Consider the following 23,966-nt stretch of genomic DNA (forward strand, 5'->3'; position numbering starts at 1 on the left):
AGGGATTATTATTAGGCGTGTGGAGTAAGGAAACTTGCCCAAGGTTTCGCCCTCTGCCTGGGATTGAACTCAGGTCTCTCACTTGCAAAGCGAGTGCTCTAACCACTGAGCTACAGGACTCCACTTTGTAAAGGAGAGGGATGATGGAAGGCCCAGTCAAAGAGTTACGTCTTGAAAGATAGCCTTCCAGCGTAAGTTGTATTTGAGGGACTCTGAGCTTGAATTGGTATTGTTTTGCTGTAGTTTTTTTTCTGACCGTATTGAAAAGTGTTGGCGACCTTCTTGGCCAAGTGAACTCAATAGAGAGCGACTGAGGAGTTTCCCACAAGTTCACTGGAGTAAGAGAGGCACTGACGAGTGTTGAGGCTTCCTATACTTGGGAATCTCTGCTGTTTTCCTCTACAGTTGTCTTTGTTTCCACGGGAGCGGGGGTTGGGGGTGGGATCTTCAGTCTTCTCCTCCCTGGCTTCACTCCAGTTTGTCCTTGCTTCCCACCTTCTCTTCTGTATCTGGAAAGAGAGGAATAGACCAGAGATAGAGCTTCGCCAATGTGTTTCGCTGCCTCCATTTTTGATGCCACGCAACGGAGCCAAGGTTTACAGGAAGCCCCCTACCTCCCAATCCCTCCTCCTTGATTCCAAACCCCGCTCAGTATCTATTAACTCCACCCACACCATTAGCCTCGCCTATTCAACATTCACTCATTTCCGCCCATTCAACTTGAAACCCATCCACCTAGTAATAATAATAATAATCCTTGCATTTGGTATAGCTCCTTATGACGTCTCAAAGCGAGTGACCGAATACACTGTAAAGTGAACTGACTGTATACTTGTGGGCAAAACGCGGTAGCCAATTTTGCACAGTCACTTAACAACAATCCACTCCTTCAATGTTAACCCCACCCATTTATTACAAGTCTCCCCTTCTCCACCAACCCCACCCACAGATCGCAAAGTGCTAGTGTGAAGTAGTGTACTTATATTGAGTGTTTCATGTTGGGAGGACATCCCATATAGAACATAGAAATTTATGGCACAGAAGAAGGTCATTCGGCCCATTGTGTGTGTGCTCTCTTTTAAAGAGCAATCATTTCAGTCCCATTTACCTACCCTTTGCCCCCACAGCAGTGGACTCCTTTTAAGGTATTTATAATAATAATCCTTGCATTTGATATAGCGCTTATCACGTTCTTCTAGACGTCTCAAAGCGCTTCACAGAATATAACTGCCAATTGCATACAGCAGCGTCACACAAACAGTCATGGATTGAGTGAGCAAATTATTATTGGTTTTTTTCTTGAGGGATTATTATCAGGCGTGTGGAGTAAGGAAATTTACTCAAGGTTTTGCCCTGCCGGGAATCGAACCCAGCTTTCTCGTTTGCTCTAACCACGGAGCTGCAGGACTCCACAGGACTATTTTAAGGTCCCAGAGATAAGTAGGAACCCATTTGTTAGTCGAATGGTGTAACTCTTTCTTGTGGGTAATAATTTGGTCACTCAATCCACAAGTATTTGTGGGAGACACCGCTGTGCGCAATTGGCTGCCGTGTTTCGCCCACAAAATATACAGTCAATACACTTTACAGTATATTCTGTGAAGCACTTTGAGGCGTCTCAACCAAACGATGAGGCGCTGTATCAAATGCAAGGATTATTATTATTATATTATTATAAATCAATGCCAAGACTTACCATTCGAGCCGTCCCAGATGAAGCTGTTTAATATATCTCCCAGCACGTACAGTACATTAACCACAGCCACTCCAGCAGCAAAGAACCCAATCTTCATCAGACAGCTGAGGTGTTCCAGAAGAGTATAGACCCAGAGACCAGTCATGTGTTGGATCCAAAAAATCCTGAAGGAGAGAGAGGAACGCAGGACATAGGAACAGGGATAGGCTACTCAACAACAACAACTTGCATTTTATATAGGGCGTGAGCTGAAGTTGGGGACGGAGAGGGCAAGGCGGATGGATTGAAAGAAAGAGTTTCAGAGTTTTGGGCTATCATGGCTGAAAGCCCGGCCACCGATGGTGGAACAGAAGGCACGAGGGACAAGCAGGAGGCCAGAGCCAGTCGAGTGGAGGCAGCGGGTAGTGGGTTGGGGAGTAAGCAGGTCGGAGATGTAGGGAGGGGCCAGGGCATGAAGGGATTTGGAGACCAGCGTGAGTATTGTGAAATCGATCCGTTCGGTAATAGGGAGCCAGTGGAGCCTGACGAGGACTGGTGTGATGGGGGTACGCTGTTTAGTATGTGTAATAGGGAGACAGTGGAGCCTGTCGAGGACTGGTGTGATGGGGGTACGCTGTTTAGTATGTGTAATAGGGAGACAGTGAAGCCTGTCGAGGACCAGTGTGATGGGGGTACGGAGTTTAGTGCAGATGGGTATGCGGGCAGTGGAGTTATGGATTAATTGGATTTAGCCCCTCGAGCCAGGACCACCATCCTATGAGATCATGGCCGATCTGCACCTCAACTCCAATTATCTGCCTTTGCCCCGTATTCCTTGATACCCTAAGCTAACAAAAATCTATCCCCCTCAGTCTTGAAAATGTGAATGGATCCAGGACCCACAGCCTTTTGGGGGAGAGAGTTCTAGTTTTCTACTACTTTTCAGGTGAAAAACTGCCTCCTGATTTCACTCCTAAATGGCTAAGCTCTAATTTTAAGATGATGCCCCTTATTCCACCACCAGAGGATATAGTTTCTCGGTAGCTACCCCGACAAATCCCTTTATCATTTTAAATACCTGAATCAGATCAACCCTCAACCATCTAAACTCAGTGGTTAGACCACTCGCCTCACAAGCGAGAGACCTGGGTTCGATTCTCCGCAGGGCAAAATGTTGGGCAAGTTTCCTTACTCCACGGGCCTCTGTTAACCCGGCAGTAAGTAGGAACCCGCTTGTTAGTCAATTGGTGGATCGCTTTTCCGGGGTTAATAAATTCCTTCAACCAAAAAAAATATTAAATTGGTCCCTTCAATCCCCGACTTTGTGGGACGCTGCTGTGCGCAATTGGCTGCCGCGTTTCGTTCACAAAATGAACAGTCAATTAACTTTATAGTGTATTCTGTGAAGCGCTTTGAGACGTCTCGAAGACGTGATAAGGCGCTATATCAAATGCAAGGATTATTATTATTATTATTATAACCCAAAGGAATACAGACCAAGTTTATGCAACCTGCCCAGTGCCTTGTGATGTCCTCCCGACGTGAAAGCCGCTACACAAATATAATATTGGTGGTGTTGTTGTCCTCGTAATTTAACTATTTAATCCCTGGTATAAATTTGGTGAACCTACGCTGCACCCCCTCCAGGGCCAATATATCTTTAACATTTTAACAACTGCGGAAACCCGGCTTCCAAACTCAGACTTGGAAAATTTACGGATTTTCCACAATTACTACATGATCGTAAATTTTAAGGCACAATATGTTACAGGCTTAGAGTGGGTGGAAAGTGAGGCTTGTACAGTTGGAAAGAGATAACCTGGGGAATGGAGTATGGGAGGTGGGGGTGAGAGGCAAGAGTCAACCAAATCTTTTGGGTTATTATAATAACAATAATAATCCTTGTATTTGATATTGCAGCTGATCACAACATTGCGTTGTATCAAAGCATCATACACAGTCAGTCCACTTTATATTATAATCTGTGAAACTCTTTGAGACGTCTTGAAGACGTGATAAGGCTCTGTAGGAAATGCAAGGATTATTATCATTATTGTAAAGCGGAGTGACTGTGTGTTTTGTGAGTGAAAGCAGCATCTCCAACTATGCAACAGCCCCCCAGCACTGCACCGGAGCATCAGCTTAGACTATGTGACTCCAAGTCCCAACGTGGGGCTTGAACTCACAACCTTCTGACTCAGAGGCAGGAGTGCTTCTAACTGAGGTCCCTCTCTCCTTCAGTCCCAGTCTCTCTCTGGCTACAATGGAACACGAGGTCAGGTCACTTACCATACAATGTAAGCCATGGAAAAGAGGCAGACGGCTACATGCCCGAGCTGACGACTGGGATAGCGATGCTGTGTGGTTCTCATCTGAATTATTAGGAAGGGGAGAACTGTCGTGTGCTGGAAGACAGCAAAACAAGTCACCCAAAAAACAGTCACGGAGACTTTAACACAGAAGGCAGCAGCCAGCAAGCATTCCGTCAATAGCGTAAAGCAACAAAAACACACAACAAATTGCATTTACACCGCGCCTTTCATGTCAGGAGGACATCTCAAGGTGCTGGACAATGGGAGGCTTGCACCCGAGCTAGGCGTTGAGATCAAGAGGGCTGGAAGGGAAGGTGGGTGGGAGGATTGGTCAAAGAGGAAGGTCTTGAGATGGGCCTTGAAGGAGGCAAGGGAGGTGGTGAGGCGGAGAGGCTCTGGGATGGTGTTCCAGAATGTTAGGGCAGAGAGGCTGAAGACCCGACCGCCGATGGTGGGGCGAGCAAGGTGGGGGACATGGAGCAGGCCAGTGCCTGGAGAGCTGAGGTAGTGGGCAATTGGTCTTGTTTTAATAGGTCACAGAGTTAGGGAGGAGCAAGACCATGGAGGGCTTTGAAGATGAGGATGAGGATCTTGAACCCTATCCTCTGGGGGCGGGGAGTCAGTGAAGCTGGGTTCAGAATTGGGGGCTAACGGAGCTTAGTGCGGGAGAGAACACGAGCTGCTAACTGAGCTAACCACTACTAATCCTTGCATTTGATATAGCAATGCATCACGTCGAAACGTCTCAAGGCCTTTTCTGCGAAGTGTAGTGACCGTGTGTTTTGCAGCAGCCAATCTGTCCCCACAAACAGCCATGTCAGCCAGGACACCGGGAGAGAGAAACTCCCTTCTCTTATTTCAAACAGAGCCGTGGGACCTCCATTTAACGTCTTAAGGTACCTCCAACAATGCAGTGCTCCCCCCAGCATTGCACTGGAACGTCAGCCAATGCGCAGTTCAAAGTTCTGACGTTGGGAATCGAACCCACCACCTCTTGATTGAGATACCTCAAACCCTTCTCTTCCCCCCCTCACTGGCTCAAGTATTTGGCTGACACACCTGTCCAACCCCACTCCGCCTCTGAACCCAATGGTGTGTACTGGGGCCGTGAGGGGGTGTTATATCACAGACAGGTTCCAAGAATTACCACTCAAAAATAAATCACATCAGTGTGCCACAGCCATCTGATAGGAATTCAAAGTTATATTACACCAGGAGTGTTACACGTACTGTATTCGTTATGTAATAATAATAGTATTCCTTGCATTTGATGTAGCGCCTTATCATGTCTTTGAGATGTCTCAAAGCGCTTCACAGAATAGACTGTAATTGTAGTGACTGTATTTTATGGGCGATGTGCCGAAAGCTGAAGAAACGTGGTTTTGGTCACAATCGGGGAGAAAGGAGAGCTGAGGATCAAAATGGACGCAACAATAATAATGATCCTTGCATTTGATATCACTCCTTACCATGTCTTCAAGGCGTCTGAAAGTGCTTCACCAAATATACTGTAAAATGAATTGATTGTATAGTTTGTGGGCGAAATACGCCAGCCAATTCCACAGGACAGTGTCAGTGTCCTACAGTTGTGGATTGAGTGACCAAATTATTATTATTTTCTTTTCAAGGGATTATTACCCCCGGAAAACAATCCGCCAATCAACCAACAACTGAGTTCCCACTTACTGCTAAGTAAACTGAGGCGTGTAGAGTAACAAAACTTGTCTAATGTTTTGCCCTGCCCGAGAATAGCATCAGACTGGCTGGGTGAGTTTGAGGGAGAGGTTGGGGAGGTTTGAGGAGGTCAGAGACAGAAATGAGGAAACACTGTTAGAAGCCAAGGAGGTTGGCTTCCGTCTTGTCCATGTTGAGCTGCAGGAAATTGATGCTCCTCCAGGCCTTGATGTCTATCAGTCAGGCAGGCAGGTGACCAAAACATCAGTGGACCTGGAGTCAAGAGTAGCCATGGAGATTTGGGTTAGTCCACATCCACGTGGAAGTCAACTGCAGATGATCTCACCGAGAGGGAGCACGGAGATGAGGAAAAGGAGGGGCCGAGGATAGAGCCCTGAGGTTCTCCACGGGTAACTGGGCGAGGGCGGGAGGAGAAAATGTTGGAGGAGACAGAGTGGTGTCATGGGCCAGGTAGGTTAGGATAGGAATTAGAAGAGAGTGATCTCACAGGGGTGGATGAGGGAAGAGAGGCGGTCGTGGAGGATGGAGTGGTCAACAGTGTTGAAAGCAGCAGAAGCCAAGGAGGAGAAGGAAGCAGAGGGAGCCCTGGTCATAGAGAGAGAGAAAGTAAGTCATTGGTGACTTCGACAAGGGCTGTCTCTGTACTGTGGGCAGGGCGGAAACCAGGTTGGAGGGGCTTGAGGAGGGAGGGAGGGAAGGAGGTGCAGGCGGACTTTGGAGAGAGTGAGCGAAGCGCTTTGGCACATTTGACATTATACGTCAACACATCAAATGGAAGAATTATTATTTATTATTATGATGTTACTACAGTTCCAATTACTATGTAGAGGTAATGTTTTTCAGTGATGATCAGCCAGACCAACAACACTGCCAAAGTTTATATGAATGGATGTTATTTTCCTTACTGTATCTGAACATCCTAAAATAGCTGCTTTCTGCGGGAGGTTGATATTTTATTCACCAAGTATCGTGTGAAGCCATTTCTGAAGAGTCTTATTAACAGTCCCAGTTCCGCTGATGATTATGGGAACTATGTTTGTTTTACATTGCCACATAGATCTGCATTTTGTAGCTCGATATATTTCCTGATCTTCTCTGGATCCTTATTTTTCCCATTGTAAATGATTATTATTATTGGAGTGTAGAAATGAATGGAAGAACTTCTTTCGAGGGTGTTCACAAAGTCCTGTTACCCCCTGCTTTTGATACCAGCGGATTCCTCCTCACCCCATCCACATTTTACCACATTTTAGGAACCCGGTTGTTAGTCAATTGGCAGATCGCTTTCCGGGAGTAATTATCCCTTCAAATTTTATATCAAATGCAAGGATTGTTATTATCTCCACGTTACGGAAGATGTCACACCAAACATGGCGAAAGATCATTATCTGCCATGAAAATGATGGCGTTCTCTCAGACCAATCCTCTGGACGTCTAATAATAATAGTAATAATAATCCTTGCATTTGATATAGCACCTTATCGTGTCGTCGAGACGTCTCAAAGCGCTTCACGAGACTGCAAAGTGACTGTGCATTTTGTGGCCGAAAGCCGGCAGTCAGTTGCGCACAGCAGTGTCCCACAAACAGTGACGGACCAATTTTATTTTGGGGGAATTGTCAGCCAGAACACCGGGAGGGAGGAAGAGAGAGAGAGAGAGAGAAAGAGAGAAAGAGAGAGAGAGAGAGAAAAACTCCCTTCTCTTTTTCAATAGGGCAATATCTAAACGTGTCTGAATACAGTAAAACACTTGCACTGAATCCAATGAAGAGCCTCTAACTACAATCATCATCGCGCTCCTGCATGTTTCAGTTGTTGGTCAGTGCACTGTGTGTAAAAAAAACATCGGGGTTGGGGTGGGGGGTGGGGGGGTGGGTGGGCGGTAACAGGACATTGCGAACACCCTGTACACAAAACTCTTCAAAGGGAAGTAAGCCACTAATGCTGCCCATATGGTTCTGTGCGTGTTCCAGAGCTGAGCTCCCGCTGGACAGAATGGGAGGCAGCTGGGATGGAGAAATCTTTGCCAAGATTCACATGGATAAGGGAAGCAAATTTCCTTCGAGAGGAAGGGGATGGGGTTGTGGGGGTGGGGGTGGCGGAAGGGGTTGGGTGGGGGAAGAGTTAGTAAAACACAAGATTTGGACTGACTGACTCTCTGCCTTTACGTGTATTTGGATATGAATTCACGCCGTCCAAGCTGACGCTCCAGTGCAGTGCTGGGGTCATGTTGCGTTGTCGTTTGGATGAGACGTTAAACCGAAGGCCCCATCTGCCTGTTCAGGTGGTCGTTAGCCTGGCTCGGGGGTAGGGCTCTCGCCTCTGAGTCAGAAGCTTGTGGGTTCAAACCCCACGTCGGGAATTGGAATTCATATAATAATAAAAATGATCCTTTACAGTTTGATATAGTGCTCTAAGCGCTCTGAGACGCTACCCTGCATGGAGGGCGCTGCATGTATAAGTGCGAGCTGTTGTTGTCCAAGGCTGCACTCTCCACCTCTCAAAGCCATCAGGAACCTCGGCGTTTTGTTCGACCCTGAGCTGTCCATTCTCCCTCACATCCGCACCACAACCGGCACCGCCTTCCATCACCTCCGGAACATCGCCAGACTACGGCACTACCTCACCCCTCACGCGGCTGAAACTCTGGTTCACGCCTTTGTCACCTCAAGGCTGGACTATGGGAACTCTCTCCTCGCCGGCCTTCCCGGCCCTCCCTCCACACTGCAGGTCATTCAGAACTCTGCAGCTCGTGTACTGTCCCGCACCAGACACCGCGACCACATCACTCCCACCCTCGCTCGCCTCCACTGGCTCCCCATCCCCCAGAGGATTGATTTCAAGATCCTCATCCTCACCTACAAGGCCATTCACGGCCTCGCTCCCTCCTACCTCTCCAACCTACTATCCCCCTACCTACCTGCCCGTACCCTCCGTTCCTCTGGCTCCGGTCTGCTCCACGTCCCCCGCCCCAACCGCCCTACCATCGGTGGTCGGGCCTTCAGCCTCTCAGCCCCGAGGCTCTGGAACTCCATCCCCCAGTGCCTTCGCCGCTTCCTCCCTTTCCTCCTTCAAGGCCGGTCTCAAAACCTTTCTCTTTGACCGAGCCTTCAGCTCCCCTCTCGACTCTCTACCCCCTCCTCGCTCCCTCCCTTCCCTCCCCTCACCCTGACCATTTCCCCCCTCCTCGCTCCCTCCCTTCCTTCCCATCACCCTGACCATTTCCCCCCTCCTCGCTCCCTCCCTTCCTTCCCCTCACCCTGACCATTTCCCCCCTCCTCGCTCCCTCCCTTCCCTCCCCTCACCCTGACCATTTCCCTCCCTGCTCGGGTCATGACCCAACTGTGCAGCGCCTTGGGACGTCCTCCTGACATGAAAGGCGCTTTATAAATGGAATCTTGTTGTTGTTGTTGTTGTCTTGTTGTTGTTATCATGTCAGGAGGACGTCTCAAAGTGCTTTACAGAATTTACTGCAAAGTGTAGTGACTGTGTATTTGCAGGTGAATGCAGCAGCCGATTTGCACACAGCGGTGTCCTACAATGTCCAACCCCACCACCGTACAGCACAGCACTCCTTCTCCTTTGCTCTGCATCCAACCCTGACCTCGATTTACCCCCCCCACAACCCCCACCCCCAGGAGGATGGTAACCAGTTGGATTTAAATGACCAACTAGTGCCAATCATCCTGGGGAGGGGTTAAGGGGAGGAGGTAAATAACTGACATGTTTGGCAATGGAGTATCAGTATCGAGCTCACCCTCTGTGACGGTCTCCAGGCCGGTCCACAGTATTCCAGGGCACTCACTGCTGATGACAGCACAGCTCGGACTGGTTCATCGGCAGGACAAGGAAGGACAGACCAGGCACTGGGGGTTGGCAGTCACTCCACTCAGCTTGGTTTTGCGGTATTAATAATAATAATAATCTTTGGATTTGACATCGCGCCTTATCATGTTGTTAAGACGTCTCAAAGCTCCTCACAGGATATACTGTAAAGTCAGTGACTGTGTATTTTGCGGGCGAAACGCGGCAGCCAATTGCGCACAGCAGCGTCCCCACAAATAGCGTGAAGTGAGCGGCTAATTTTATTTGGGGGAATTGTTGGCCAGGACCCCGGGAGGGAGAAATTCTTTTCTCCTTTGAAATAGCGCCACGGGATCTTTAACGTCCAGTCTGCCAGGGCCTCGGTTTAACGTCTCATCCAAACGACGGCACTTCTGTCAATACAAACACCCCCCCCCAGTACTGTACGTCTCGACGTGGGGGCTTGAACCCACGACCTTCTGTCTCAGGGACGAGAGCGCTCCCACTGAGCCAGACTGACACACACATTACATTACATCAGTCTTCAAATAAGGAACGGAATGTGTTTAGTATTCAGCACCGCAGTCTGAACCAATCTCTCTGTCTCCGGAGTCCTCGTGTTTGGAAATTCCGAGGAATTTTTGGCAAGAGTCTCGCCGGGGATTGCAGGAAGCAGCCTCGAGAGCCTCATTGGGCCTCTGGCCGCCTACCGGAAAGTTCCGCCCAACAGGCAACTCCATCGGTCAACTGGCAGACGTCAGGGAGCTTACAGGGAGCGCAGAGAGGCAGCTCGGCACGTGGGAAATGCATAATAATACTAATCCTTGCGCCTGATACAGCGCCTTATCGCGTCTTCGAGGCGTCTCAAAGCGCTTCGCAGAATGTACTGTAAAGTGCTGTGACTGTGTATTTTGTGGGCGAAACACGGCAGCCAATTGCGCACAACACAGTCCCCACAAACAGTCATAGATTGAGTGACCAATTTTTTGTATATAGAGGGATTATTACCCCCGGAAAGCGATCTGCCAATCGACTGACAACCGTGTTCCTCCTTACTGCTGGGTAAACAGAGGCGTGTGGAGTAAGGAAACTGCCTAAGATTTTGCCCCCCGCCTGGGAATTGAATCAAGTTCAACCTAATCAAGTTCTTTAACTCTCTCTATCTCTCTCTTTGTTTCTTTCTTTCTTTCAATCTCTCTCTCTTTCTTTCCTTTCTTCTTTCATTTGGTTCCCTCCAGCTTTACCATCGATAACTTCATGGCTTTGAGTTGTGGTACAGACAGTAAGGATTCCGGGACAAGGAAACCTGTGCGTGAGCGTCACAGAGTGTGTGTCGCTCACTGCAGGGTTCCTGTATCTGCCAAAGGTGACCACACTTTACAGATATTAGTCTCTGCACGATATGGGTGTGAGTGCAGTTGCCATGCCTGCAGGTGTCAACAAACAAACCAAGCACAAGGAAAGAAATACAAAACATGTGCACAAAAAGGACCATAAAACTGAATATTACTTTCGACTATACACACACACACACACACACACGTGTATATATATATATACACTGCCTTGGCTTTTTCAGGCCAAATAAACCACAGAGACACTTCTGCCTTGTGATTATCAGAGCGGAGGAAAGATTATTTTAGTTCATGAGATGTTTGGGGAATAATAAGACCCTTTGGCCCATCTGATCTCATCTCTCCAGAACACCCACCCTACTGTTCCCCCCATTACAGCATCCAGCTGCTTTGGAAATGAGTCAATTTGCGCACAGCGATGTTCCACTTAACGTCCCACGAAATCAGTGACCAATTTTATCTGGCGGCTTGTCAGCCGGGACACCAGGAAAGATTACCGAATGCAATGAAGAGCTTCTAAGTCATCATGCTTCCACATGTTTCAGTTGTTGGTCAGTGCACTTGGAAAAATCCCTCTCCCCTCTGTACTCACCATCCCATGATTAACCCACTGTGGTATAAAACTGTCCAAGATCTTGGGATAAACCATCTCCCGATCATACATGTACAGGGCCCAGAACATGATGACGACAACCTGCAAACCCAAGTTAACAACAGTGTCTAAGTTATATAACAATAATTATAACCTTACACACCATGAGGACATCCCAAAGCACTTCACAGGGTAATAATATAATATGCCTTACATTTGACACAGCGCCTTATCGCGTCGTTGAGACGTCTCAAAGAGCTTCATAGAATATACTGTAAAGTGAATCGACTGCATATTGTGTGGGCGAAACCTGGCAGCCAATTGCGCACAGCAGCGTCCCCACAAACAGTCGTGGATTGAGCGACCGATTTTTTACAATTTTTTTTTAGGAAACCATAGCCCAGTGCGTGCTGCTCAGGAGTGGAGGGAACATCCCAGACGCTGGGCTTACCGTGCCGGTGGGAAAGGCCAAGACAGCCATCAGCCAGTCGCGGAGGGAGATGAGTTTCCTCAGTTGTCTCTGCTGTTCCTGATCGTCGCTGCCGTGGGTCAGGAGGCTGGACAGGTCGGTCAGGACACAGATTCCAAAGAAAACCGTCTGGATCACCTGACGAGCAACAAAGCCGTGTGTTACGTGATTTCAGGCACTGCGCCCTGAATCTCTGAGCTCCGAGACCCTATCACCCCCGCCCTCGTCCTGCTCCACGTCCCCCGCCTGGCTCACTCCCACCATCGACGGTCAGGCCTTCAGCCTCTCTGTCCCGACCCACCAGAACTCCATCCCACATTCCCTTCGCCTTGCTCTCTCGCTTGCCTCACTCAAGTCCTGGCTCAAGACCCTCCTCTTCGAAATAGCCAATTGTGTAGAGCAGTGTCCCACAAACAGTCGTGGATTGAGTAACCAATTTATTATTTTAAAAAAAATTATTTGGGATTTATTACCCACGGAAAAGCGATCCACCAATCGACTAATAACCAGGTTCCTACTTACTGCTGGGTAAACAGAGCCATGCGGAGTAAGGAAACTTGCCCAAAGTTTTGCCCTGCCCGGGAATTGAACCCAGGTCCTTTTGCTTGCGAGGCGAGCGCTCTAACCAATACGCTACAGGACTCCCACATGTGCTGCACAAAAGTAATTTGCATTTCCTCTTCAACCGTAGCTACCAGTGGTAATCTCCCCCCTCCCCCTGGCTCTGTGTCCTGGCTCCGCCACACTCGAGTGCTCTAGAACGCTATCGCATTTGTCTGCAAATCACAGTCTCTCAACTTCAGTGTTATCTATCAAACGCTTTGAGATTCGCCTACTAATGTTGACCTAAAAATACACAGCCATTTGACAGCAATTCCCCTTGAAGGGTTTGAGATATTTGGAGGTTACGGTTGCAAATAATAAATGCAAGGCTTATAAATAAGCTTTACATTTGACGCAGCCCCTCATCACATTGTCAGCACGTCTCAAAATGCTTCAGAGGATTTTATTGTAAAGTGTAGAATTGTGTATTTTATAGTAATAATCCTTGCATTTGATATAGCACCTTATCACGTCATTCGGACGCCTCAAAAGCCCTTCACAGAATATATTGTGAAGTTATTTTTTTTGGAGGCAAACAGGGCAGGCAATTTTAGCACAGTGAACGTCTCACAAACAGTCACTGGGGGCAGGGAATCCTCCCACTCATTTCCTGTTAGCCCCGCAAGCCAAAGCACTAATGGATGTGGTGGTCCGAGCTGGACAAGCAGTGGGAAAGCTTACCAGACAGTGATATCAATGACAAGAAATGTGGTTTTATCTGGTTAGACGCCAGCGGTGACCCCAACACACACTCCCCAAGCCTCGGCTCTTGCCAACCTGCGCCTAATGCTTTCCGGAATTAGAAAGGCAGGGTGCGTCCTTCCAGGGAGAGAGAGCGCATTCCATTCCAACAATCTCTCTCTGGGATTTCCATGTGTAGGTGGGATGCCTGGAATTCTCGGCTTGGTTTGGAGACTCTTAAGCACGATGACAGGTTTCTGCATGTGTCAGACACCCGGCTGACCAGAAAAACAGGCATAAAGTGAATGACTTATTGTATTTGGGGAAGTGCCAACCAGGACACCGGGAAAGAGAAACCTCTTTCTCTTTTTGAAATAGTGCCATGGGATCTTTAACATCCTGTGGAACAGGCAGAGTCAGGACTTCTGTTTAACGTCTCACCTGAAAGACAGCATCTCCGACACTGGGTCTCTCCCCCAGCACAGTATTGGATTGTCGGCCGACACTGGAAACACTCCAATTTTTTTTAAAAAGTCTTTATCTGAAGGGATTATTATCCCCAGAAAAGCAATCCGCCAATCGGCCAACAAAAGTGTTCCTACCAAAATTATTAGATTATTACAAAATTAAGGCATGGATCAGTAGGTCCCAGTGAGAGATTAATCAGAATAGAAATCATTTGCACGTGTTACATCGCCTGGCACACATGTGGAACTTAATTCCATTTTTTGGGACGCCTCCCAGCTGAGATCATTCTGGAATAATCTTTCCACCGCAATTCCAAACACAATGGAAATTAACTCCTCCGAAACCCCAACACACTCTCAGCTTCGCTCTTTCTTCCAGAATCATAGAAATGACTTCACAGGAGGAGCTCAATGCATCCACTCACAACTGTGCTCGCTCCTCCACTGGAGCTCTCTACTCTCATCCCATTCCCCTGCTCTCTCCATCGTGTTGGGACTTGCACTCACAACCTTCTGACAGCCAGTGCCTTTTGCAAAGAATGCCTCAATGCATGTGGAATCCTTTAGAGGTTTTAAATACATGATGGGGTTCGACAGAGTCTCTTGAGAGAATTTCAGAGGCCCATGTTGTAACACATTGGTTAAACCACTCGCCTCGCGAGCGAGAGGACCCGGGTTAGATTCCTGAGCTGGATGAAGCCTTCGGCAAGTTTCCTTACTCCACAGGCCTCCGTTTGCAGCACTAACTAGGAACCTGGTCATTAGTCAATCGGTGGATCGCTTTCCAAGGGTAATAATCCTCCAAAAAACATTATTATCCACAACTATCTGTGGGACACTGCTGAGCGCAATTGGCTGCCGTGTTTTGCCCACATAACGCAGTCGAGTATATTCTGTGAAGTGCTTCGAGACATGATAAGATGCTACATCAAATGCAAGGATTATTATTATCAATATAACATTTCGTCCGAAGGATGGCACCTGCGTTAATGTAACGTTCCCCCAGCACTGTATTTGAGCGTCAGCCAAGGCCCAATGTGGGGCTTAAGCTCACAACCTTCTGACTGGGAGGTGAGAGTGCAGAGTGTCCTGGGGTGACACCAACTTGGTCATTCGCATGGTTTTGTGTACTGGTGTTCGCTCCCCACAGGAGCTCTGTGTTTGTGGGACCTTGCTATGTGTAAAATGTTTGCATGTAAAAATGCGCACTTGAGAGCTGTTACAGCAAAGCTTGTAAAGACCTTTCGAAAGTGAAATGGATCTTAAAAATAATCATTGGTTGTTTCTTTCCATCCTATTGAGAGGAATCAATATTCCCTTTCAGGTGTGGAGAAAGCTACATACAGTTGGACCTGACAGAACATCCCTCCTTCTTACCTATCTCACCCATCCCTCTTCCCTGATCCACTTGGCCCATTCGCCTCAGGAAATGTCAACTGAAATGTCAAGGTTAGGTTTATCCCCAGTGTTTTACAGTCAAACCCAGCCTGTTAGGTGCCAGCTGTCAGAATTCACAGTCACTACATTTGACAGCAATTCCTTGCATTTACCTGGCTCAGTGAGCGTCGGAGTCAGAAGGTTTGCGGGTTGAAGCCCCCCGTCCTCCCCAAATTGGGATTTTGTGCTATGCCCAGGTTAGGCTGACTCTCCGGTGCAGCGCTGGGTGGGGGGGGGGTGTGTGTTGCATTGTCAGAGGAGCCATCCTTCGGATGAGACGTTAAACCGAGGTCCCGTCTCCCTGTGCGGGCGGGTGTTGAAGATCCCAGGGCATTATTCCAAAAGAGAAGGGAGTTTCTCTCTCCCAGTGTCCTGGCTGTCAATCCCCCCCAAATGAGGCACCCTCATGCGTCAACCGACTGTAGTGACTGTGTGTTTTGTAGGTGAACGCAGCAGCCAATTTGCATTCGGCAAGTCCCACAAACAGCCATGAAGTGAGTGATTAAGGGATATGGGGCTAAGTCAGGGTCAGGTTATTAGCTGGAGTTAGATTAGAAGATCAGCCATGATTGAATGGCGGGGCAGAGGCTCGAAGGGCCGAATGGCCTATTCCTGCTCCATAACACATGTTGTGTTATGTTATGAGTGATCAGTTTTATCTGGACCAGAATGGTCTAATGACGGCTCGCAGGAATTGCAATGCAGTGCAGTGACTGTGCATTTGTGGGCAAAAGCGGCAGCACAATTGTCCACAGTAACGTCCCACAAACAGCCAGGAAACAAATTCCCAGTTTTATTTGGGGGTTTGTTGGCCAGGACACCGGGAGAGAGAGAGAGAGAAACTCCCTTCTCTTTTCGAATAGAGCCACGGGATCTTTAATATCTACCTGGACAAGCAGATGGGACCTTGGTTTAATGTCTCATCCGAAGGACGACACCTCTGACGATGCAACATTGGAGCATCAGCTTAGACTACACGGGTTGCAAGTCCCGACATGAACCCACAACCTCCTAAGTGAGAGGCGAGAGTGAGCCACTGACTCAGCCAGACTCAGGTGGAAATCAAAACAATGCCATTCCCATTTCACGTCTTGAGAACGTATCGAAGCTCTTGGATACGTGTCAATGGTAATTTCTAGTGCCACAGAGGACAACAACAACGACAAGATTCCATTTATAGAGCGCCTTTCACGTCGGGAGGACATCCCAAGGCGCTGGACAGTTGGGTCAGGACCCGAGCATTGGGGGGTAATGGTCAGGGTGAGGGGAGGGAAGGGAGGGAGGGAGCGAGGAGGGGGTAGAGAGTCGAGCGTGGAGCTGAAGGCTCGGTCAAAGAGAAAGGTCTTGAGACCGGCCTTGAAGGAGGAAAGGGAGGAGGCGGCGAAGGCATTGGGGGATAGAGTTCCAGAGCCTCAGGGCTGAGAGGCTGAAGGCCCGGCCACCGATGGTAGGGCGGTTGGGGCGGGGGATGTGGAGCAGACCGGAGCCAGAGGAACGGAGGGTATGGGCAGGTAGGTAGGGGGATAGTAGGTTGGAGAGGTAGCTGGAAGCATGGCCTTGAATGGCGGTGTAGGTGAGGATGAGGATCTTGAATTTGATCCTCTGGGGGATGGGGAGGCAGTGGAGGCGAGCGAGGGTGGGAGTGATGTGGTTGCGAAGCCTGGTGCGGGACAGTACACGAGCTGCAGAGTTCTGAATGACCTGCAGCTTGTGGAGGGAGGTGCCAGGAAGGCCGGCGAGGAGAGAGTTCCCATAGTCCAACCTTGAGGTGATAAAGGACGAAGTAATGAGATTCCGGACATTAAAGCTGAATATGTTAACCAGCCCAACACTGAGCTAATGAAGCCATCAATATTCTGCTTCAAGTCAGTGTCAGGCTCTCCCACAAGCACAGACTTGCCTAACTAATTAGAAAGACCGTGCAAGAGTTCAACGTAACTTCCCTGAGAAGCCCAAGAGTAGTTATTTTTGGTGGGACTCGTCCCACTCGGCTCCCATTAAAACCCGCAAGCCATAAGCTCTTAAAGATAAGGTGGTCCTGGCTGGACAAGCAGCGGGAAAAGCTGGCCAGGCAGTGCTCTCAATGGCAAGCTCTGCAGTCTGAGCTGGTTAGACTCCAGCAGTTACCCCACAGTGCGCATTCACTCTTTCCCACCCTCCCCTCACGCCCACCTCGGCTCTAACCAACCTACACCTCCTACTTTCCAAGGTTAGGCAGGGTGCGTCCCTCATGGGAGAGAGAGAGAGAGAGAGAGTGCACATTCCAATGCAAATACTGGGAGGTGTGCATGTAAATACAATACTCTTTGTAGCTTGGTTTGGAGACTCTTAAGTACAGTGTTAGGTTCCTATATTAATAGTAATCCTTTCATTTGATACAACACCTTAAAGCGCATCTCAAAGCCCTTCACAGAATATACTGTAAAGTGAATTGACTCTATGTTTTATGAGTGAAATTGCGCACAGTAGTGTCCCACCAACAGTCATGGATTCAGTGATGAAATTCTTATTTTTTTGAGGGATTATTACCCCAGGAAAGTGATCCGCCAGTTGACCTACAACCCGGTTCTTACATACTACTGGGTAAACAGAGACGTGTATAGTAGGGAAACTTGCCTAAGGTATCGCCCTGCCCGGCAATCAAACCCACGTCCTCTCACTTGCGAGGCAAGTGTGTCAGTCACCTGACGGACCGAGAAAATAAGTCCTCTCTCAGTATTTTATGGATGTATCTTTAAAATAGGGGCAACACAAACAGACAGGAGGAAAAACAACAACAACGTGGATTTAAACAGCACTTCACAAAGGATAGTGTACCGTGGCAGATTCAGATAATAATATAATAATAATTCTTGCATTTGATAGAGCACCTTATCACATCTTCCAGAGGTCTCAAGAATATACCGTAAAGTGTAGTGACTGCGTGTTTTGCGGGCTAACTAACGTGGCAGCCATGTTTTGCACAGCAAAGTCCCGCAAAACAGTCATGATTGGCTTTATTTGGGAGTGGGGGGAGGGGATTGTTGGCCAGGACACCGGGAGAGAGAAAATCCCTTCTCTTGTCCAACAGTGCCATGGGATCTTCAACATGGACCTCGGTTTAACGTCTCATCTGAAGGCGAGCTTCTCTGTCAGTGCAGCGCTTCCACCACAGCACTGCACCGGATGGTCAGTCAACCTGGACTGTGCATCCAACGACCACGATGTGGGGGCTTCGACCTACAGCATTCGGGCTCCAGAGGTGAGGGAATTCAGCTCAGCTGTGACACCCTCGAGCATTTTGATGCAATGCAACTGTTCCTGCATCTGGTAGCGATTATATTCAGTGTGGTTCACTGGCAGCGCTCTCTCTCTCTCTCGCCTCTGAGTCAGAAGGTTGTGGGTTCAAGGCCCCACCTCGGGACTTGGAATCACATAGTCTAAGCTGACTCTTCAGCGCAGTGCTGGGGGGAGCACTGCATTGTCGGAGGTGCCGTCCTTTGGATGAGATGTTAAACCGAGGTTTCTGTTTGTCGGGCACTGTTGTGCGTAATTGGCTGCCGTATTTTGCCCACAAAGTACAAAGTCAAACCACTTCACATCGTCAACATGTCAAGCACTTCACAGAAGATACTGTAAAGCGAACCGACTGTATATTTTGTGGGCGAAACGCTAGTTTTAGCTGGTTAGACACCAGCAGTTACCCCAACGCACACTCTGGGGTCCCCAAGCCTCGGCTCTCGCCAACCTGCGCCTAATACTCTCTGGAATTATGTCAGCAGGATACATCAACATCAACAACAACAAGATTCCATTTATAGAGCGCCTTTCACGTCGGGAGGACGTCCCAAGGCGCTGTACAGTTGGGTCAGGACCCGAGCAGGGGGGGAAATGGTCAGGGTGAGGGAAGGGAAGGAGTGAGGAGGGGGTAGAGAGTCGAGAGGGGAGCTGAAGGCTCGGTCAAAGAGAAACGTCTTGAGACCGGCCTTGAAGGAGGAAAGGGAGGAGGTGGCAAAGACACTGGGGATGGAGTTCCAGAGCCTCGGGGCTGAGAGGCTGAAGGCCCGGCCACCGATGGTAGGGCGGTTGGGGCGGGGGATGTGGAGCAGACCGGAGCCAGAGGAACGGAGGGTACGGGCACGTAACTAGGAGGATAGTAGGTCAGAGAGGTAGGAGGGAGCGAGGCCGTGAATGGCCTTGTAGGTGAGGATGAGGATCTTGAATTCGATCCTCTGGGGGATGGGGAGCCAGTGGAGGTGAGCGAGGGTGGGAGTGGTGTGGTCCCGAAGCCTGGTGCGGGACAGTACACGAGCTGCAGAGTTCTGGTCCCTCCAGGAAGAGAGTATGTATTCCATTCCAACAATCTCTCTCTGGGATTTCCCGGTGTAGGTGGGATACACGGGATTCTCAGCTCGGTTTGGAGACTCATGAGCCTGGTGATGGGTTCCTGGTGCGTGTCAGATACCCGGCTGAGCAAAATAAAAATTCCCTTCTCCCTCATGCGAGCATCAAGTTTCCTCTCGAATACTTGAGGCGAGTTACTTCAACCACAGCTTTGGCAGCGAGCTCCACATCCGATTCCTGTAACTCTTCTCTTGACCATTTTGGAACGGAATGTGCATTCTCTTTCCGGAGGAACATATCCTGCTTTCACTAATTCCGGAGAGTATGAGGTACAGGTTGGCGAGAGCGTGTGTTGGGGGAACTGCTGGAGGCTCACCAGCTCAAAACTGCAAAGCTTGCCATTGAGAGCACTGTCTGGCCGGCTTTCCCGCTGCTTGTCCAGCTGGGACCTCCCTACCCGGTGGGGCTATGGCTTGCAGGGTTAACAGTATTTCCTGTAAAGCACTTTGGGATGTCCTTCTGGTGTCAAAGGTGTTATACCAAACGTACGGATCATTATTAGTTGTTAATTATGAATTATAGAGAGACAGACACACACACACACACACAGACACACAAAATTGCACAGGAGATAGAGAGACAGGTACACACACCCACACACAGTCACACACAAATACACGGGAGATAGAGAGAATGAGACCACACACAAATACGCAGGAGATAGAGAGACAGACATACACAGTCACACACAACTACACAGGAGATAGAGACAGATACACACAAATACACAGGCGATAGAGAAACAGACACACATCCCACACACAGTCACATACAAATACACAGGAGATAGAGAGAGAGAGACACATACAAATACACAGCAGGTAGAGAGACACACGCACACAGACACACACAAATACACAGGAGAGAGACAGATACACACAAATACACAGGCGATAGAGAGACAGACACACACAAATACACAGGAGAAAGAGAGACAGATACACACAAATACTCAGCAGGTAGAGAGAGAGACACACATACAAATACACAGCAGGTAGAGAGACACACGCACACAGACACACACAAATACACAACAGGAGAGAGACAGACACACACACAGACACACACAAATACATAACAGGTAGAGAGACACACACAGACACACACACAAATACACAGGAGAAAGAGAGACAGATACACACAAATACACAGGCGATATAGAGAAAGACACACACATAAATACACAGCAGGTAGAGACACAGACACAGACACACACAAATACATAACAGGTAGAGACACACACACACACACAGACACACACAAATACACAGGAGTCAGACAGATACACACACAGACACATAGGAGATAGAGAGACAGACACACACACACACAGTTGCACACAAATACACAGGAGATAGAGAGACACACACACACTCTCAGAGATACAGAGTAGGGGACAGAGAGAGAGAGTGACACACCCAGAGATACACAGATAGATAGAGAGAAACACACACTAATACATAGATAGAGAGAGAGAGAAACACACACACTGATACATAAGAGGGAGAGAGAGAGAATGAGGGGCAAAAACACACACACCACAAATGGAGGGACACAGATACAGAGGAAGACAGGGATAGAGTGAGACAGAGAGAAAGAGAGAGAGACAGACAGTGAAACAACTAAAGACACAAAAAGAGACCCAGAGAAACACAGAGAGAGAGACAGTGATAGGTATACAGACACACACACACAGTGATACAGAGAGAGAGAGAGTGTCACACACATCTTGAGAGAAAGGGAGAGATTGAGGCAGATACACTGATTAAAAGAGAGAAAGACAGGAATGGGGTGAGACAGAGAGAGAGAGAGAGGCAGAGAAACAGATACATACAGAGAGGGAGAGGGACTCACAGAGATAGTCACTGAGAAGCAGAGATAGATGCACAATGACAGACACAGTGATGGAGAGATAGAGTGAGACAGCAATAGAGGGAGAGAGAAGGTAGCAATGGAAAGAGCAGAGAGAACGAGTCAGAGAAGGATTCCCACAGAGAAGAGACAGAGAGACACAGAGAGGGAGAGAGAGACAGAAAGGGGAAGAGACCCAGAGAGGGAGACACACACACACACACACACACACAGAGGGAGAGACACAGAGAGGGAGAGAGACAGAGGGGTGGGGGGGGGGGAGAGAGACAGAGGGGGTGGGGAGAGAGACAGAGAGAGGGGGTGGGGGGTAGAGAGAGACAGAGATGGGGGGATGGGGGGGAGAGAGAGACAGAGAGGGGGGGTAGAGAGACAGAGAAGGGGGGGGGAGACAGTGGGGGGGGAGAGAGAGACAGAGGGAGAAGAAACACAGAGAGGAGAGAGGGAGAGAGATTCCCACAGAGAGAGGAGAAAGGGAGAAGGAGAAAGAGAGAGAGAGAGAGGGGAGGAGGAGGAGGAGGAGGAAGATGATTCTTACCAGGTTGATGAAGGTCAGGAATTTCCAGCTGCCACCGTAGGTCTGATGGGCCGGAATGTCCAGGGCTTTGAAGGTACAGAGGACAGAGAGGTAGGAGAGCAGTATAGCGAGGCGCAGCACCTGGGAAGGTATCAACGCCATTCCTTACAGCATCAGCACCAACTACAGCATCAGCACAACTACAGCATCAGCACAACTACAGCATCAGCACAACTACAGCATCAGCACCAACTACAGCATCAGCACCGACTACAGCATCAGCACAACTACAGCATCAGCACCAACTACAGCATCAGCACAACTACAGCATCAGCACCGACTACAGCATCAGCACAACTACAGCATCAGCACCAACTACAGCATCAGCACAACTACAGCATCAGCACCGACTACAGCATCAGCACCAACTACAGCATCAGCACCGACTACAGCATCAGCACAACTACAGCATCAGCACAACTACAGCATCAGCACCAACTACAGCATCAGCACAACTACAGCATCAGCACAACTACAGCATCAGCACAACTACAGCATCAGCACAACTACAGCATCAGCACAACTACAGCATCAGCACCAACTACAGCATCAGCACAACTACAGCATCAGCACCGACTACAGCATCAGCACAACTACAGCATCAGCACCGACTACAGCATCAGCACAACTACAGCATCAGCACCGACTACAGCATCAGCACAACTACAGCATCAGCACCGACTACAGCATCAGCACAACTACAGCATCAGCACCGACTACAGCATCAGCACCGACTACAGCATCAGCACAACTACAGCATCAGCACCGACTACAGCATCAGCACAACTACAGCATCAGCACCGACTACAGCATCAGCACAACTACAGCATCAGCACAACTACAGCATCAGCACAACTACAGCATCAGCACAACTACAGCATCAGCACAACTACAGCATCAGCACCAACTACAGCATCAGCACCAACTACAGCATCAGCACAACTACAGCATCAGCACAACTACAGCATCAGCACAACTACAGCATCAGCACCAACTACAGCATCAGCACCAACTACAGCATCAGCACCAACTACAGCATCAGCACCAACTACAGCATCAGCACAACTACAGCATCAGCACCAACTACAGCATCAGCACAACTACAGCATCAGCACAACTACAGCATCAGCACCGACTACAGCATCAGCACAACTACAGCATCAGCACAACTACAGCATCAGCACCAACTACAGCATCAGCACAACTACAGCATCAGCACAACTACAGCATCAGCACCGACTACAGCATCAGCACCGACTACAGCATCAGCACCAACTACAGCATCAGCACAACTACAGCATCAGCACAACTACAGCATCAGCACCGACTACAGCATCAGCACCGACTACAGCATCAGCACCGACTACAGCATCAGCACAACTACAGCATCAGCACAACTACAGCATCAGCACCAACTACAGCATCAGCACCGACTACAGCATCAGCACAACTACAGCATCAGCACCGACTACAGCATCAGCACAACTACAGCATCAGCACAACTACAGCATCAGCACAACTACAGCATCAGCACCGACTACAGCATCAGCACAACTACAGCATCAGCACCAACTACAGCATCAGCACCAACTACAGCATCAGCACAACTACAGCATCAGCACAACTACAGCATCAGCACAACTACAGCATCAGCACAACTACAGCATCAGCACAACTACAGCATCAGCACAACTACAGCATCAGCAACTACAGCATCAGCACCGACTACAGCATCAGCACCGACTACAGCATCAGCACCGACTACAGCATCAGCACAACTACAGCATCAGCACCGACTACAGCATCAGCACAACTACAGCATCAGCACCGACTACAGCATCAGCACCGACTACAGCATCAGCACAACTACAGCATCAGCACAACTACAGCATCAGCACAACTACAGCATCAGCACAACTACAGCATCAGCACAACTACAGCATCAGCACCGACTACAGCATCAGCACCAACTACAGCATCAGCACCAACTACAGCATCAGCACAACTACAGCATCAGCACAACTACAGCATCAGCACCGACTACAGCA

General features: G+C 48.9%; 1 protein-coding gene across 1 annotated transcript; it reads right to left on the reverse strand.

The window, feature by feature from the left end:
- Positions 1-218: 218 nt before the first annotated feature.
- On the reverse strand, positions 219-22,063 carry aig1 (androgen-induced 1 (H. sapiens)). The gene is made up of 6 exons (XM_007906334.2): positions 21,880-22,063; positions 11,884-12,039; positions 11,433-11,534; positions 3,965-4,080; positions 1,697-1,860; positions 219-509 (listed from the first exon to the last, which is right to left on the reverse strand). The coding sequence occupies exons 1-6, from the start codon at positions 22,018-22,020 to the stop codon at positions 469-471; spliced, it is 720 nt and encodes a 239-aa protein (XP_007904525.1). The 5' UTR covers positions 22,021-22,063; the 3' UTR covers positions 219-468.
- Positions 22,064-23,966: the final 1,903 nt, after the last annotated feature.

Source organism: Callorhinchus milii, unplaced genomic scaffold (genome assembly GCF_018977255.1).
Source record: "Callorhinchus milii isolate IMCB2004 unplaced genomic scaffold, IMCB_Cmil_1.0 Scaffold3, whole genome shotgun sequence".
In the NCBI taxonomy this organism is placed as follows: Eukaryota; Metazoa; Chordata; class Chondrichthyes; order Chimaeriformes; family Callorhinchidae; genus Callorhinchus; species Callorhinchus milii.

What these genes read in the sequence shown, in the direction of transcription:
- aig1 (XM_007906334.2), bottom strand. Translation starts at nt 22,020, where the DNA reads ATGGCGTTGATACCTTCCCAGGTGCTGCGCCTCGCTATACTGCTCTCC. An exon ending in TCCATGGCTTACATTGTATG is followed by an intron (nt 1,861 to 3,964) that starts GTAAGTGACCTG and finishes TCTCTCCTTCAG; the next exon opens with GATTTTTTGGATCCAACACA. An exon ending in CATCTGGGACGGCTCGAATG is followed by an intron (nt 510 to 1,696) that starts GTAAGTCTTGGC and finishes CTCTCTTTCCAG; the next exon opens with ATACAGAAGAGAAGGTGGGA.